Here is a 16,457-nt window from a genome sequence, read left to right on the forward strand (position 1 = left end):
TGATGAAGTACAGGGTCAAGGGCTGATGAGTACAAATCCAGCCCTCTAAGAAACGTCTCCTCTCTGAGCATTTTGCAGAAATCCTCTCCTGCTTCCACATGATGGAAGCAAGACAGCTATTGGTGAGCTGAAAAGAGAAATGGGAGCAAGAGCCATCTGGTTGTTCAGGGTGGCTTCTTTCTTGCGTCTTCAGCAATTGCAAGGGTTTACTGTGAAAATGTTTTGAGACACAGATATTCATGAAACTGCATTTCCAATATGGTCTGGGGAGCGGTGGGAAAGCTAAAGAAACTTTTCTGGCAGCAGTTCAGCTTTCTTAGCATACTGTACTTGCCCAGTCTATGTTCCTTTTAAATTCTAATGACTTCCTCAGGCGTACCACAAACACTCTTGCCCTTGTCACTTCTCCCTTTGAAGTTTGCTTTTCATAATGCTGCCTTTTCTGAAACGCTCCTGCTCTCAGTCAGCTAACTAGTGCAAAATTCCCTCTTTCTTCAAAATCACTTAATTCCTTTTCAATTACAAATACCAGCTCTCCTGTTGCTTGCTGCTGACTCATGCAAGAAAGGTGGCATGCCTTGTGTGAATGTGGAGAGCATGCCCCTGCAGCCATCTAAAATAGGGCAAAGAAATCTGAGTGAGATGGCCGAAGTGGGAAGGAGAGGTGCAAATACAGTGAGGTGTGTTAAGAAGAAAGTGTCTCAGTGAGGCCAGAGTCTGAGCAATAGTTGGCACAATACGCTGGGTGCGTATCCTCACCAAAGCTTTAGAGTATCAGCCCCATCATTGAAGTTTTATGCTTTGGCCTAAAAGGCTGCCTGTGATGAAGAGTGAATATTGAAGAATGCGTATTTCGAAGAAATGGCTGCCTTGCTGTAAGGCTTGTCTGTGTAGTTTGTGGTTCCCATTGCCATAGTTTCAGAGTGCCTAAAAATCTCAAGTATTTAACTGCAGAGTTACCTTATCCCGGGTTAGCAGGACTGACTTAACTGGTGCTGCACAATGCAAGTCTGCAGTTTGGCCCAGAGATGTTTAAGCTAACAGAGGCAGCGCTCCTCAGCACCACACTGTCCTAGGACATTGTTTCCAGGACCTGAGCATGATCTCTGCATGACGCCACGTTGTGCAAGAGTGCTGGCCTGCTCTGGGCTAGCTGGAGGCTCTGTGCTGTACTCTGTTGAGCAATATAGACTACTGCATTTTCCTCGACTGACCTTTTCCCCAACTCCTTCCTTTACTTTCTAATACATCTGCTTGTGCCTAGGCAGAGTCAGAATCTCAGAATGGCCGAAGTTGGAAGGGACCTCTGGACATCATTTACTCCAACCCACCTGCTCAAGCAGGGTCCTCTGGAGCACGTTGCACAGGATTGCGTCTAGGTGGGTTTTGAACATCTCCAGCGAAGGAGACTCCACAACCTCTCTGGGCAACCTGTTCCAGTGCTCAGTCACCCTCAGAGCAAAGAAGTTCTTCCTCATGTTCAGATGGAACTGCCTGTGTTTCAGTTTGTGCCCGTTGCCTCTTGTCCTGTCGCTGGACACCACTGAGAAGAGTCTGGCCCCATCCTCTTGACACCCTTCCTTCAAGTACTTGTACACGTTGATCAGATCCCCCCTCAGTCTCCAGGCTGAACAGGCCCAGCTCTCAACCTTTCTTCATAGGAGAGATGCTCCAGTCCCCTCATCTTAGTAGCCCTCTGCTGGACTCTCTCCAGTAGTACCATCTCTCTCTTGTACTGGGGAGCCCAGAATTGGACACAGTACGCCAGGTGAGGCCTCAGCAGGGCTGAGTAGAGGGGCAGGATCACCTCCCTCAACCTGCTGGCAACACTCTTCCAATGGGATCCTGGGCTGCATTAGGTCCTCCTGGCCCCAAAGGCACATTGCTGGCTCATGGTCAACTTGTTGTCCACCAGGACTCCCAGGTCCTTCTCTGCAGAGCTGCTTTCCAGCAGGTCAACCTGCAGCCTGTGCTCGTGCATGGGGTTATTCCTGCCTAGGTGCAGGACCCTGCACTTGTCTTTGAATTCCATGAGATTCCTCTCTGCCCATTTCTCCAGGCTGTAGAGATCCCTCTGAATGGCAGCACAGCCTTCTGGTGTGTCAGCCACTCCTCCTGGTTTTGTATCCTCAGCAAACTTGCATGAAGGAATAGAGCGCCTCCTCAGCAAGTCATCAATGAATAAGTTAATACTGAACCCAGTATTGACCCATGGGGGGACACCACTAGCTACAGGCCTCCAACTAGACTCTGCACTGCTGACCACCACCCTCTGAGGCCTGCCATTCAGTCAGTTCTCATTGGTCCAAAACAAGGTGTCTTGCCCTGCACCAAGAATTTCACTTGTCTTCTGCCTCAATGTACAACGAATTCTCAAATGCCCTTTTGAGAGGTCACCCTGAGATGGTTGTACAGATGGCATGGGTTAAACATGCTGAAGTACTGCCTCCAAAGCTATCTGGATGAGGACAGCTCATTGTGGGTAGGGAAAGTGCAATGTATTGTCGTGTTGCTAAAATAGATTCGTATAGATTCAGTTTCTTTTCTGTGACTCATACTCTCTTGTGCTTTTCTTACCCCATAGGAGGGGGGGAATTTGTAGAACTGAATTAGCATGCCTCATCTGGAAATTTCACACACATTATTCAAAATGACAATGAGCTTTAAGTCACACATGTTTTGAATGCTATGGAGGAGCTGAAGACGTTGATGGCTTGAGCAGCCCTCAAGCAACTCTTGTGCCTCTGGTATTCCTTTAGCATTTCTTGCAATATGTAACCTGTTCAGCAGCCTACCAGGCAGCTGTAGCAGGAGTGGCCATGTTAAAAGCCAAAACGAAGCTAATTGCTGTTTCCAGTCCTTTCAGTCTGGCTACCGGGCCAAAGACATGATGCTGCCTCCCCATCTCAGAGGAAATGAGAAGAAGGCAACTCTTCTGTCCCTGTGAATCTAGCCTCCCACTACCAGCACCTCTCTCTTTTCCTGCTGGATAAAATGTTTGGTTTTGTTTGATTTAAAAAGTGATTTTTATTTCACTAATTTAACAAACGTGCTTAAATCAAACAGACATGGTTAGCCCTAAAAATGGGAAATGTTTTCCTATTCATCTGCCTTTCCCTTTCTTCACCTGTCTGTCTGCTGCTTAGAAAGCTGGGGCAAGCAGATAACAATAAAACAAATGAAATTGCAACAAACCACAACAGAAACAATCCTTATGTTTTTCCTAACCCAAGAAGATTTAAAGGCTCTGTGGCTTTGTGTTCTCTGGCTTGCTTTGGCTTTGCCTTTGGGGCTGGAGCTAAAGTGAAGAATTGATAGAAGGAAAGTCAAAAGGTTGAGTGAATGTTTGTGGTGGCTGCCTATATGGGAAAGGGATGATGCAGTGGGCTATTAGCGTCTGGTGTGAGGATTTTGGTAGCCTTTGCAAGACAAGAACAGGGGACAATAACTGATAAGATCCTTCTCTAAGCAGTATTTGAAATGTACTGCTCCCCAGACAGGTAGGCAAATAAACACGGTGAGGAGGGAGATCTCAAGCACACAGCTAGGTGTTACTCTTCTCTCTGCCTCTTTCTCTGGACTGTCAGCAAGTAGAATCACCACTGTTTTTTGGTTCCTTCTCTGCAAAATTGGAATGCTGCTACCATGGTCGTGACTTTTTGTTAACATCTATCCAACAGTTTTGAAGATGCGTGTGTGTCTATGTTTGAGAGTACTAGAAAACCCTCTCAAGGGCATTTCCTGTTTGCAAGATGATAATCATGTCCTTGATTGAACTGATTCCAATGCTGGAGGTAAAGTGGTTTATTAGCCAGGCTGCACTTATTACAAAGTTAATAGAGAGTTCCCTGAAGTTATTACTTTCATTAAAATTCAAATAATTCTATTCTATTGAATTCTATTAATTTCTTAGTGTAGACATTTAAATATATTATGTTCACCTTTTGGATGGAGAAAAAGCAGCAGTGCTGGCTTCGTGTGAGGACAGCATGGCCTGCCCTGGTGGCAGGGAGCTGCTTGGGAGCAGCAGCTGCTTCTAGGTGCTCGCTGCTGCTCCCTCAGCCACCTCCTGCAGCTGTAACCATGACCGATCCCCACATAACAGAAGTTGGAAGAAATCTACTCTTCTGCATGTGTGGCCTGGCCTGGCCCATGCTAGCTGTGCCTGCTGGTTATAGCTGAAGAAGCGGATAACCTCTGCTGGGGTGGTGGTGAGGAGCAGTTGGGGTAGTGAGCCCTTGGCTGAGAGGGACAAGATGTGGGACTGCAACCAGGCACACATCATGGCACAGCATTTGCAGCAATTTACCCCAATTTAACTGGAACCACCTTCCATCCTGGTGTTCAGGGTGAAGGAACGCAACAGCTTGGTCCTTTGAAAGAGAGCAATGTTTTACTCTGGGTTGTATTTCTTCTCTTTCCAGACTTCTCATGGAGCATTTTCTCACCAGTGGGGAGAGTTGTGAGGATGAGTTAAGTTGTACGTAGTGTCCTGGAAGATGCAGAGAGATGTATAAGAGCTGGAGGATGTTATTTGTTGGGATATGTTGTTAACTTTTGTGCCGAACCTGCTTAATTTCAAGAAAGGATCAATCTCTGATCCTGAGTCAGCACCCTGAATGGCTCCAAGCTGGGCTAAGGTGGCCCTGTCCTGATACCTCCCTCTTGCCCTCTCCTGCCAGATCACAAGGCTGCTGACATCTGGGGAAAGTTCAGCCATGCATCAGTGTCGAGCTCAACCCCTGCTGGTCCCTCTAATTTCTAATTGCAGGTTTGGAGGATGAAAAAATGCTTGAGAAGGAGATGTATGCAGGGGTAGCATGTCCATTACTGATGATGATATCAGTATTCATTAGAGTTTAATGCTGAGAAAAGAGAAATAGCCTAACTGGCTAAGTTAAAGCCAAGCTACAAGGATCCTTAGAGGTCTATTAAAAGGGAGGTTAAAGAGTCAAGCATGAGTTTTTTTTAAAAAAAAAAAAAAAAAGTTCCAGGGAAGCTGAATTTGCTGGAAGGGCTTGAACTTGTTCATCAGCAGTTTCTCGTCACAGATTTTCTGCTGAAATGGTAAATGAAAATAATGATCTAACTCTTAAGTCTGATAGGATTAATGTTACCTTCAGCATATTTATGTAATGGGTTTCAGAGGTTTAATTCAGAATATTATTCCCACTCTGAATAACTGGCTCTTATTCATGTAAACAAAGCACAAGACAGACTAAGTAAGAAAATCTTTTTTTAATCCAGTAAATGGTTGTTTTGCTGGTTTGGGAGCTGTCTCTCATTTCTCATGCCTCATAGTCTGGATAGAAAGGGAAGAGCTTTCCAATTCACATGGGAAAGAAAGAAATGTAGGTCTTAGTCCAGGTTCTGTGCCGCCACAAAGCCCCCAGGCTCCTGTGGGGACCTGCTGGGAAGAAGGCAGGGTGACACAAAGTTAATATGTCCTGATCTTCCTCTTTACTGCCTGTGCATTTCAGGTAAATTTGACTTCCTGCTTTTTAATGATGAAAGGGAGAGGAGACTTGAGCCCAGTGGTGCAGTTTTTTGCTGATCTTCTATGACTCTAGTGGATAAAATAAGATTTATCTGTCAATCTTGGCAGCTTTATGTCAGTGATTTCCTCTCCTATGCCTAGTAAGAGGTTCCCCCACAGAAGAGTAAAGCAGCTGTGGGCAGTGGGACAGGTCCATTGCCTTGAGCCAAGCCAAGGCTTGCCCAGTTCACAGCAGAAGTTGCTTATTGCAGTAGGTACATAGCTGTCCTGTGGTAGTGGAGCTCAGCAGAGGAAAGAGTAATACTGCTTTACATGGCTGCTGCATGTGGGTCATCTTTTTCCTTTGGGAGGGGGAAGGGAGGAGTGACTTTCATTTATTTATTTGTTTTCTTATCTGATCCCTTCTCCATGAGTCTGACCATCAACACCATGTGGGGCCTGGATCCAAAGGAAAACAAACAGGAGCTTGTGTTACGTCTCTTCATGCGCTGAACAGAGCTCCAGTAGTCTCTGTAGCACTGACATCCTAGCCTTGTTGCTTAACTGGTTCTGCACTGGTTTGAGAATTACTATGCCATTTACCCCAGTACACTCCTGGCTTACCATGAACAGTATTTATCACCATTTTGCCACCTTCTCACTTGTGTTTTAGCAGGGCGTGCTTCTTTCATGCAATAAGCGAGTGACCTGTGTTGGAAAAGTGATGCCTGTGTAGTAGGCACCTGCATAAATGGGGTGGCTTGGGAGAGATGCTTTTCTGATGCTCTTCCCCACGACTGACAGTTGTTTTTCCAAAAGCAGCTGATACTCATTTTTAAGAGGATTGGACAGAAGTCTCTCTGAAAGGCTCTACTAAGAAAATGTTTCGCAGTTTCTTGGGCAACATGAACTAACAACACAGACACCGAATGGTACCAAAAGCTTGAACTGCATTTGAAAACCTGATGAGAGAAAGGTGAAGTTTAGGATCTGGAGCAGGGCAGACCCTCTGTTTCTCTAGAGCATCATTGCAGCATTAGGACAAGACTGATGTTCCCCCACAAGATGCCTGTGCCTTAAAATGGCTCACGTGGTGCCCACCTGCTTCAGTAATGGATAACTAACAGGGGTGCTGCATTCTCCTGGGAGGCTGCAGTCCCACCCAGAATTCAATGACCTCTCCACTTCGGTGGTTGCGGACATGAGATAAATAAAGATGTCACGTCTTGATTTTAAGACTAGAGACATCCAGTCCTGCCCTTAGGACTCCTCCTGGTATTAGTGCCCTCCCCTTGTGGGTGGGTGGGAGCTGTGACCTCCTGTGCTAACAGATGTTGGAGCCCTGCTAGGAGATGCTAGTTGAGCACCGGTAACTCATTGTAGGAGGCAGTTTGTAATTTGACCTCTAAAGTGACTGTTGAGTCATTCTCAAGCCTCCTCTCCCACACCTCTTAACCCTAAACTGAAGTGATGTCTGTAGACTTTTTTTTTTCTGGGAGTAGGTCTCTGCTGATGTTTATGTACAGTGATTCCAGAGGAAATATCTGGTTTGCACATTCCTCTATCAATACAGTTCAGTGCCTTAGCTGCATGCTCCCTCCTGGTTTTTGGGTTCCTAAGCTACCCTGAAGAAGAGGATGCATAAGGACTGCATGGAATACTTGGACAAAGGCTTGAACAAGACTATTGAGAAAGAAATGTAGCAATCAACAACAGCTGCTACAGTATCTGTCAGCCTACCTGATACGCTTCAGGATACTTCAGAAGTCCTTTTTTCCCCTGCACTAGTGCAAGTCTTATGCAGTCATTCTGTTTTACAGCTGTGGAAAAAGAGGCTGAGCCCTGGTCATTATGGCCAGCTGGCGTGGCTAGAAGAGTCCCTGCTATGAAGGAAAGAGCAGGGAAAAGACTGGGGACTCCAGTTCTCTGCATGCCTTTCTCTGTGACACTAGCCCTCTTGCTTTTGCTGCATCAAGCATAATTGCTTTTCACTTTTGTTATGTTTCTATTGTTCGTTGGAGAAATGAGGCCGCTAAGTAAACAGAGAATGGTGGGAAAATGCTTTGATATGAGGCGTTCAGATGGTGTGTGCATGTGTATGTGTGTGTGCATGTCCTCCTTTTTTTAAACAGTGTATTTGGCAGCTTCCTATAATCTTTTTTGCCTGTGAGAAAGAAATCCATCCACATGTTCTTGGCAGTCAACCTCCTCAACCTCCTTTACTTGCATTGATGTGGTACAAACTGCAGGGTGTTGTCCCAGGGCTGTCATTTACCATCATTGCGATAGCTTATCTCATTAGGACCCAGTCACTGTTTTGTGGACGTGGTATCCCAGGCTTCCCTTCTCTACAGTAAAGAGGGATCCCATGGCCAAGGGCTCTGTGGGGCTTTAGGAGAGCAGCGTGCCAGTCAGTAGAGCCCCTATTTTATAATGTGGAGAGAGACAGAATATAGCCATCTGGATACACCCTGCCTTCCTCTGGGTATAGCCACCCGAGGTGATGAATAAGAGTAACAGATTCAGTCTGCTTCTGCATTTTGACTACAGTCATGCTCCGCAAACCAGGAGCTCCTCTAAGAAGAGCTGTTCTTTCTCCCCAGGGCTACTCCAGAGCTTTCTTAGGGAGGAAGACTAATTCCAGGAATCAGGGTCAGGCTGTGATAGAGAGGCTCTAGTTTTCTCCCAGCATTCACAAGGAACTGAGCTGAGGTGCAGGAACCCTTGTTGCCTTCTCCCTGGAACAACTGCTGCATCGAGGAAGAGGAGAACAAGTGCATTGCAAAGGCTGAGCTGAGTCGGTTGCTGTGGGATGCCTCTTTGCACTGGATTTGGGCAGCAGCGTGCCACGTACAGGTCAGGTTGTCACCAAGCCCAACAATGAAGTCAGCCACATGGTCTTCTAGGGAGCGAGGGATGAAGAGGGGGGCAAAGATTCACGAGATAGACCCGGTAAGGAGGAGGACCCTCAGTTTTACAAATCTGAAAACTGAGGAAATAAGGGGAAAAAGCAGCAGAAGAGACTGCGGGTTGAGAAGGGAATCAATGGTGGCAGCTTTAGAGGAAATTGTCATTTTCCATCACACAACTGTAGGCTTCAATGCTGGGACTTGGCAGCAAAAAAGAATTCTGCTTCATAAAATTTGAGATTGTTTTCCTCCCTCCAGGAGAGGGGGCTGACTCTGGCCTGTTGTTGGGGACACTTATCTGAGGAAGAAGACCCTATTTCATACCCTGACCGACCTGACTTGGTCCAAATTTTTCCAATTCACCTTCATCTCTGAGTTACTTTGATCCAAATCTTATTCTCCTGGCTACTGTTCTGATATTTTCCAGTAACTTATTTTTTTTCTCTCAATTGCTTCCCTGATGTTTTTCTAGCTTGATTCTGCCCCCAAAGGAATTTAGTGTTATGCAAGTGATATATGACCTGGTCCCATATATACTTCGAGATGCAGCAGTGGCAGTCCAGACAACTCTGGGTCCCAGTACAGTTCTCTGTGATACTTTATTATATGACTGCATTCACTGCTGTCACTAACAACCTGAGCACAGACATGCAATCTATAGCCTAATAAAACTCTGGGGACCTTTTGAGTTTGATGGGCATTCTACCAATGTGGCATGTTATAAAAGAGAAGAGATGCTGACTCCTTTCAAATTTCATCCAGCAAATTAGATTGGCAGTGTGAGACCACCTATGACTCACCAGCTGGTCGGTCTTGGAAAGACTGAGACTCTTTGCAAAGGGAGATGTCACTATATTCATCCCAAGGTTCATGCATGTACCATCTATTGCATATAATAAAGCATTATGGCACAAAGAGATACGAGATTGCTCAATGAAAGCTCCTTAGGATGAAGTAATTTTCACGCTTTCCTTTTCTTCTCTCTTTTTTATTTATTTTTTTTTAAATTTTCTTGGATGCTGTTTCTCATCTTCCAGTGGAGGGGAGAGAAGTCTGTTGTTTGTTCAGCAGACTGAGAAGCTTTGTGTGCGTTTTCTGCTGCCGTTTTGTTAAAGTTCAGAGTTCCTAGGTTAGAGCTGCCAGCTTCTCAATATGATTCTTGTTCGAACTTCCAGAGCAGCCCACGCAGAGCTGGTTGGGTTCATCTGTGCAGTTCACAGCCCGCAACCAAGAAGACACATTGTTTGCCCCCTCTTCCATGATTCATAATTTGCAGCAAAGACAAGTCTAGTGCTTCCAACCTGAGTGTGTGAAGCCAGGTGGCAGTGGATTTAGGTACATCAAAGAAGCAGTCTCTGGGTTTTTTTTGTTTATTTTTATTCCTTGTAAGCACTCATTATTTCTGAAAATCAGGCAGCTTTGTGGCAGTAGCTGTAACTGTCTAACACAGCATGCTAAATAGAGGAATTAACGGCAGGAGTTCTCCAATTTTACAATTTTCCTATTTAGAGGGGTTTAGGGTTGCCTCAATTTTGTGACTTTTCCCTTTTATTTTTTTAATCTAGCAGTCTTTCTCTAATGCCCTGTTTACAAAAAGCTTGATTTTCTTCTTTACTTTGATAAACACAGCACTTCTCATTTTGTTGTGAGGAGATTTTTTTTTTTCCCTCCCTACCAAAATTTATGAAATACTCTTCTATGAAAAATGAAGGATTTTCACCTGGCCAACAATGCGGCTGGGTGCCAGTCACTGCAGGTTTAAGTGTGAGAAGTGAAGCCTGGCTTCTAATGATAAAAATGAAGTTAGTAAGTTTAGTCCACGCTTGCTGGCATTTTTACGCCCACCAGCCTGGGTGAATGCTAGCAAGGTTTCAGCGTGGTGGAGGTGTGTTTCAAAGGAGTGGCCTTCTGTGGTTTGATGGAGATGTCGTCACTTCCTCTCCCGCTGATGGCCATATACCCTTCTTCACGTTTTGCTGGCTGAACGTGCTGGAGTCGAGGGCATTCAAAGCAGGGTAGAGGAGTCTTAATGCTTTGGCCTTTCTGCAGCAGTGATTTCACAGTTTTCTTTGCTCCTCCCTTGCAAGCAGGCAGGATGAGTAGGGTCTGTTTGATTGAAGAAATATCCGCTTTGTTGGTTTGGAAGGCAGCCTTATATGAGGGTCATCCAGCTGTTACAGCTGTCACTGTTAACACATCTGTCTTTCCTCATAGTTAGGGAGAATAGGCTTCTTTAGCTGTCATCATAGATGACTTTTTCTCTCTTCCAGTAACAGTCGGCCTTTGCAAAACTCTAAATTAGTCTAGGAGGCCTGGCCTGGGTCCTCCTGCTCTGCTCACAACACTAGCTATTCAGCAGTCTGAATGCTCTCTCTATCCCAGCCTGTCCTCACTGCACACTCATCAGCTGGCCTATTGATTTTATGCGGGGAAGAAAAAAGAAAGCAGGGCAGGAAAGTAACTGCTTTCTGCCAAAGCAGCCCCTGGGGAGCGCCAGTGCTGCTAGCCTAGGCTGTTCAGGAGGGGAAACTGGGGACTGAAAGGATGCCACGGGAAGTCTCTTCTCGGCACCCTGTGGAAGAGGTTCCTTCAAGGGAAGCTGGGGCTGCTCGGTTCCCCTCCAATGGCTGCTTGGAAACTCCTTGTACCCTTCTGAGAGCCCTGACACGGTTACCAGTTTCACTGTCTCAGGACTCTCCAAGGCTTTTGAAGCAGGCTGCAGCACTGCAAGCATTTACAGGTTCTCCTCTCCCTCTGGCAGAGAGAGGTGCCTGAATCTAGCAGCTTAACCGAGTCGCATATAGCAGATGTGAAGTGAAGTCCTAAATCTAGCTTCTGCTTTTGGCAGGAGCGTGGGAAATCTCCTAGCGCTTCAAGATTCAAGGAAGGGTGATTTGGAAGTGAAAGCTGCAGACTGGGACACAGGAAAACTAGGTTGCATTCCTGATCTGATGGAGAATACGCACATATCCTTGGACAAATAGCTTAATCTTTCTGCGCCTTAGCTTCCTGTTAGTAAATGATACTCCTTATCTTCCACCTCTCATCTCAGTATAGGAAAGAGTTTGTCTTTTAGTATGTATCTTATTACAGTTCTTTGTCCAGTGGCTGGGGCCCCTCTACCTTGATAAAATAAATAATTGAATGTAGATTAAATGGTCTGATATAATCCTGCCCAGTGGTTACTAAAACACTTGAATGAAAGTTCATTTGGACCCTGTCTTTCCATTTCCTTATAAGGCCAAGACATGAAGTAATTAGATGTAGACATAGGTTGTTATTGTAGGAAAATAACAAAGATCAGTGGTTATTGGAAGGAATGGTTTTTATAATCTAGTTTAATGGTCATTTACCTTTCGGTGACCTTGATGTCAGGCAAAATTGGCAGCTCTTTTACAAGGAATGTGCTCCCTCAATGGGGGCTTTGCAAGCTGCTGCATTTTTGGCTCTAGCTTCACATGAACTAGGATAGCTGCTGCTGTAATGCAAGAGACTTTCTAGCTGCAAAGAGTGGCTGTAGACTTGTGCCAAAAGAAGTCCTTTTCACTGTCTCACTGCCACTGAATTGCCATTGAAACAGATCAGTCAAGTTTCAAACAGTTCATTGCTTATTGTTTCAGCTAAAGTTGCAACCTTCATACAGAGCGTCTTCTGTTGTCAGAGTGCTTCCTAGGAGTTTCTGTAAAAGGGGTTGCGTTGCATTGGAGTAAAAAATAAGAGAATATTTTGCTGATACAGTTCTCTGATCTCTGTTTAAATGAACTGAAGGAAGTAGTGGTTCTCTTTGTAACCATTACTCTGTAAGCTTCCTTCCTACATCAGCAAAGATATATGTTTTCTATACGTTTTGATGTTCACTCCTTTCAGTGACAATCATCTGCTCGTTGCAGATGCAAATCATTCAAGTTTCAGGTGTTGACTGTGATGCTCCTACGTCTCTCTCCGCCATGTATTGGGGAATCCTCATGATTTTATGTAGTGCCTGATGCCTGTGGCCATAGAGAAGGAGAGCATGATATGAGCTGTGTTGTGCTGTCTAATAGTACTACCTACCTGTGGACCTTGCCTTGTAAGGAGATAGAGCTGATCATGACCTAGGGCTTGGGAGGGCTGACTTCAGTAGAGGTTTCCAGAGTGGCCTTGGCTAAATCTCTTAGTTCTTCTTGGCTAAGTCTCTTAATTCTTCTTAACCTTACTTTCCCTAGTCTTAACTTTAGAGGTAACTTCCTATTTTTGATGAAGTAGGGTTTTTGTTTTTTTTTTTTTTAAGTACTATGGCAGTATGTGTTTGCAGTAGCATCAGAAAGATTAGTTCAGTCACGTGCTACTTGGAGGATCCTAAAGTAGTGCTGTGAGACTTGGAGAGCTGTGTAGCTGTGGAAGGTTTTTTCCAAAGTGCCTCTGAGAATTGCGCTGACATGTGCTTCTGTCCTCATCTAAACTCTCCTCCTTATTCACGTTCATTTGATTTTGCAAATGCGTTCCTTGCATCTAACTGTTGCCCTGCAGGGCCATTGGATAATCCTAGCTACAGGAGTCATCCCTTTACATGATACTATTTCTAAATTACTAAGATAAGGAGGGCAAAACAATGCAGCTTTGAGGGAGAGCCATCCATTTCAGGCTGGTTTGAATAACCACCAACCTCATTTTGCTGTTAGTACGTTCAATATACTGTCACCACAGTATAGCGTGATAGACTGTTAGGCGATACCAGGTAGTAGCTGCCAGCTCTCGAAATCCTGAGGTGATTTGATGTACGTGGGTTCTGAACTGTTTTTGGTCCTACTGACCTGCTGGGTCCCTGCTGTGGTTCTTGCATGCACAGAGGATCTTTTAGACCCCTTCACATTCATCCTTCTCTCTCTTCATATTCATCACTATCTGCTAAGTGTTAGTGTATTCTCCTTCTGATATGAAAGAATGAATGGTCACATTCATTTCAATGGCAGTTTATTTTTGCAGGTATCAGGTTTGGATAGGGAATGTCCAGCTGAGATCAAAGGGGTATTTGCATGGAAGCAGATGGTGTATATACTGCTTCTTGCTGAAGAAGAACAAAATGACTCTCTTCAGTCCCTGAACTCTGAATCCATTGAAATCTGATGGACTCTTTCCACTGACCTTTGTGGCCCCAGGATCACGTCCGAAATGAGTTGGTTTGAGTCACTAGAAGCCTGAATTCAGCTTTGATGGGCTGAAAAATGTAACCTACTGTATGGGCTGTGTTACTCATAAGAGCTTGGTCCAGTGTGTGTGCTAGTTGTGGATGCTTGGGAGAATAATGAAGTCATTTTCTGCAGTAGTGGGGATGGGAAAGGGAATTTTCCCTCCTTCCCCAGAAACTCAGTAGTATGACTTCTATGCAGACAGCCTTTGGGAACTGACCCTCTTATGAAGCTTCGAGTTAAATTAGGTATTTCTTATGCTGTGTTTCCTTTTATATCATCTCTGAAGGTAATTGTCCTGTCCACTAGTATGAACTAATAGGAATGCACATTTAGGCCTTGCCTATAGCAGGAACTGACCTCAATTTAAACTTTCTGAAGGAGGCCAATGCAGCAGATGAGTGAATATCGTAAGGCTGTGATTTACCCCAGTGGGAGTTTCTCTCCTTAAAGTCAGAAGAAGTATGGTCCTTGAAGCTTGAGAGAAGCAGGTTATGAGTGTGTATTTGATATAAAATCTTTACAATTCGTTGTTTAATGGTACGTCCGTTCTTGTTGTCATCAAATAGTACCTCTTTCCTTACAGCTTGTGAAAAGTGCTGTTGTATCTTGAAACGATTCTTATTTCCCCTGGGTAGCAACAGGTTATAGTTGGGTAAAAGAGCAGCTAACAAAAGCATTCAAATTTATGCAGCATGATATAGGCATTTTCCTTTCTCTGCTGGTCCCTAATCAGACCAAAAGAGAATTGATTGGGCATAGAGGATATAAAATGAAACATATGGAACCAGTTGATAGTTTCCTTTGAAGCCATTATTGATTGATCTGGACTTGTTAGACTGTTTTTACAGTCAAGCCAGTGAAGAGTAGTAGCATGTTTTTGAATTAATGTCTAGCACCATAGAACTTCACAGCATGGAATACTTTAGACTTTATTTATCTGTCTCCTAATGTATACTCACCTTAGGATAGGAAGAGTTGCCAAGTGGCTAAAGATGGGGAAGAAAGAAGATAATGGCTCTGTCCTGCTCTTACCCAAACATTCTTTGTGACCTTGGAGATAGTAGCGCTTAAAGGAGATGCGATTCAAATATTTTACCCTATAAAACCAGGATATTATTATTTCTCTAGTTAATTGATGTTTACTGAGAGCCTCATAGATATCATGGTAACAAACAGTATGGAAATGCTGTAAGTAAAGGAAATGGAGTATTTTAAATTATCTGTATTTCACAGCCACATGTTTCCTGATGGTGTGGTAAAGAGTTGCAACCGATTTTACAGCCTGACTGTGGAAAATAGAAGCTTACTACTTTTCTCCTACAGCTCGCTAACATTAGAAAGTGATTGAGTAATAGGGAGAGCCCAAAGAGGAGGAATGGCCATAGTTGGCGAGTTCCATGCTTTTCTCACATGCTGTCCTTCTTACAGTGCACTTCCTTTCTGCACATAATACTCTGTTATTTCCCTTCTGGAATGGTATCCTGCCACTGCTGCTTAATTAGCCCATGACAAACTTAAGAGTGAACAAAAGAGAGCAATTAAATGCCTGTTCCTTCAGTGTGAGCCCTATCAGAGAAGTGATTTATCAATGGCAGAGTTGCGTAGCGCCTCCTTAGGAGTAAAATAAACCTATTAACCTGGCTTAGCCTTCAGTGCTGGGGAGCTGTGCATGTGAGTTGCTCTTTGCAGGTATAAAGAGATGTCTTTGATGTAGCAGGTTTTCCTGAAAGCTGTCCTGCGTAACTGTTCAGTTTTGGGATTATCTTCAGTTTCGCTTGGTACAAAGTGGTCACCATCCAAGCAAGATAACCCAATAAATTACTGACTTATGAATTATGCTAGTGCTTTTTTGGTGGGTGTGTGCACAAATGTTTCTGAATCATTACAGACTGAGAAAAATAGGAAGAAGGCCTGCAAAGAGCCAGAAAGCAGGGCTTTTGGTAGATTCCAGTCCAGATAAGGTCTGAATGAAGTTTGAAGGGGCTCAGATTCCAGAGACAAGACCTTGCCAGCTGCCTTCGTGGAATCTTAGCCCTAATACTCAAAATCTCTCCATACTTTCCTTGAGCAAAAATTCCTATAGGAAGAATCTTATAGATATTTGCATGGTATTATAGTGGTGTCTGAACCAACTAAGGGAAGTTGGAGCTGTTTTGGTTCTGCGACTTAATTTCCTCGCAAAACAAGAGGGGAGGATTTAGACTGGAAAACTAAATATAAATTATTCTTGGGCAGACAAATCCAGAGGCTCTTGGAAAATACAGAATCAGTATATGCCCCCTCTTTAAACGCCACCAAACTGCTTTGCCAACAGTTGTCTCTGTTGCTGTCCTAGCTCTCGAGCAGCTGCTCACAGAACTTGAAGATTTTCTGAGGATACTGGACAAGGAGAACTTGAGCAGCACGGCTGTTGTGAAAAAGAGTTTCCTGTCTGACCTTCTGCGGGTGTACACCAAGTCCAGCGGTACGTAGAGGGAAAACCAGGGACAGAGCGATGGGATCCTAAGGGGTCTTGAAGCAACGTTTTCTTGGAGGTTGAGAGGGAGGGGAGACGTGAAAATTAGAAGGAGAAAATGAAATGGAGATTATTTTTGCAGTGACCTCTTAACTGTTTATGTAAAATTACTATGGCTATGTGTCCGGCTTTACAAGCAAAGGATTCCCAAGATTCCTGATTCTTTCTGTTTTTCTTGTTAAACCTTAAGTTTATTTAATCCGCTCTGTAAGATACACAGGATGTACTGTTTGGCCAAGTTAATATTTAAGTAGAAATTTTAACTTATGGAATTTCCTGGCTATACAGCGTTTAATTTTTCAGCTTGTTATTATTGCTTGGAGATTTTTTGCACATAGCCTCAACCTACATGTGTCCTTGCAAATGCACACAGCTGATACTTTTTG

At 44.2% G+C, this 16,457-nt stretch overlaps 1 protein-coding gene across 4 annotated transcripts in view; it reads left to right on the top strand.

Moving 5' to 3' along the window:
* Window positions 1–16,457, top strand: part of AFAP1L2 (actin filament associated protein 1 like 2) — an 84,455-nt gene that overhangs the window by 32,829 nt on the left and 35,169 nt on the right. For all 4 annotated transcript variants that reach the window (XM_068951651.1, XM_068951653.1, XM_068951654.1 and 1 more), the window contains exon 2: window positions 15,892–16,020. In XM_068951651.1, coding sequence (XP_068807752.1) covers window positions 15,892–16,020 — 129 coding nt within the window. The remainder of the gene's footprint in view (window positions 1–15,891; window positions 16,021–16,457) is intronic.

This window comes from Struthio camelus, chromosome 7 (genome assembly GCF_040807025.1).
Source record: "Struthio camelus isolate bStrCam1 chromosome 7, bStrCam1.hap1, whole genome shotgun sequence".
Lineage (NCBI taxonomy): Eukaryota > Metazoa > Chordata > Aves > Struthioniformes > Struthionidae > Struthio > Struthio camelus.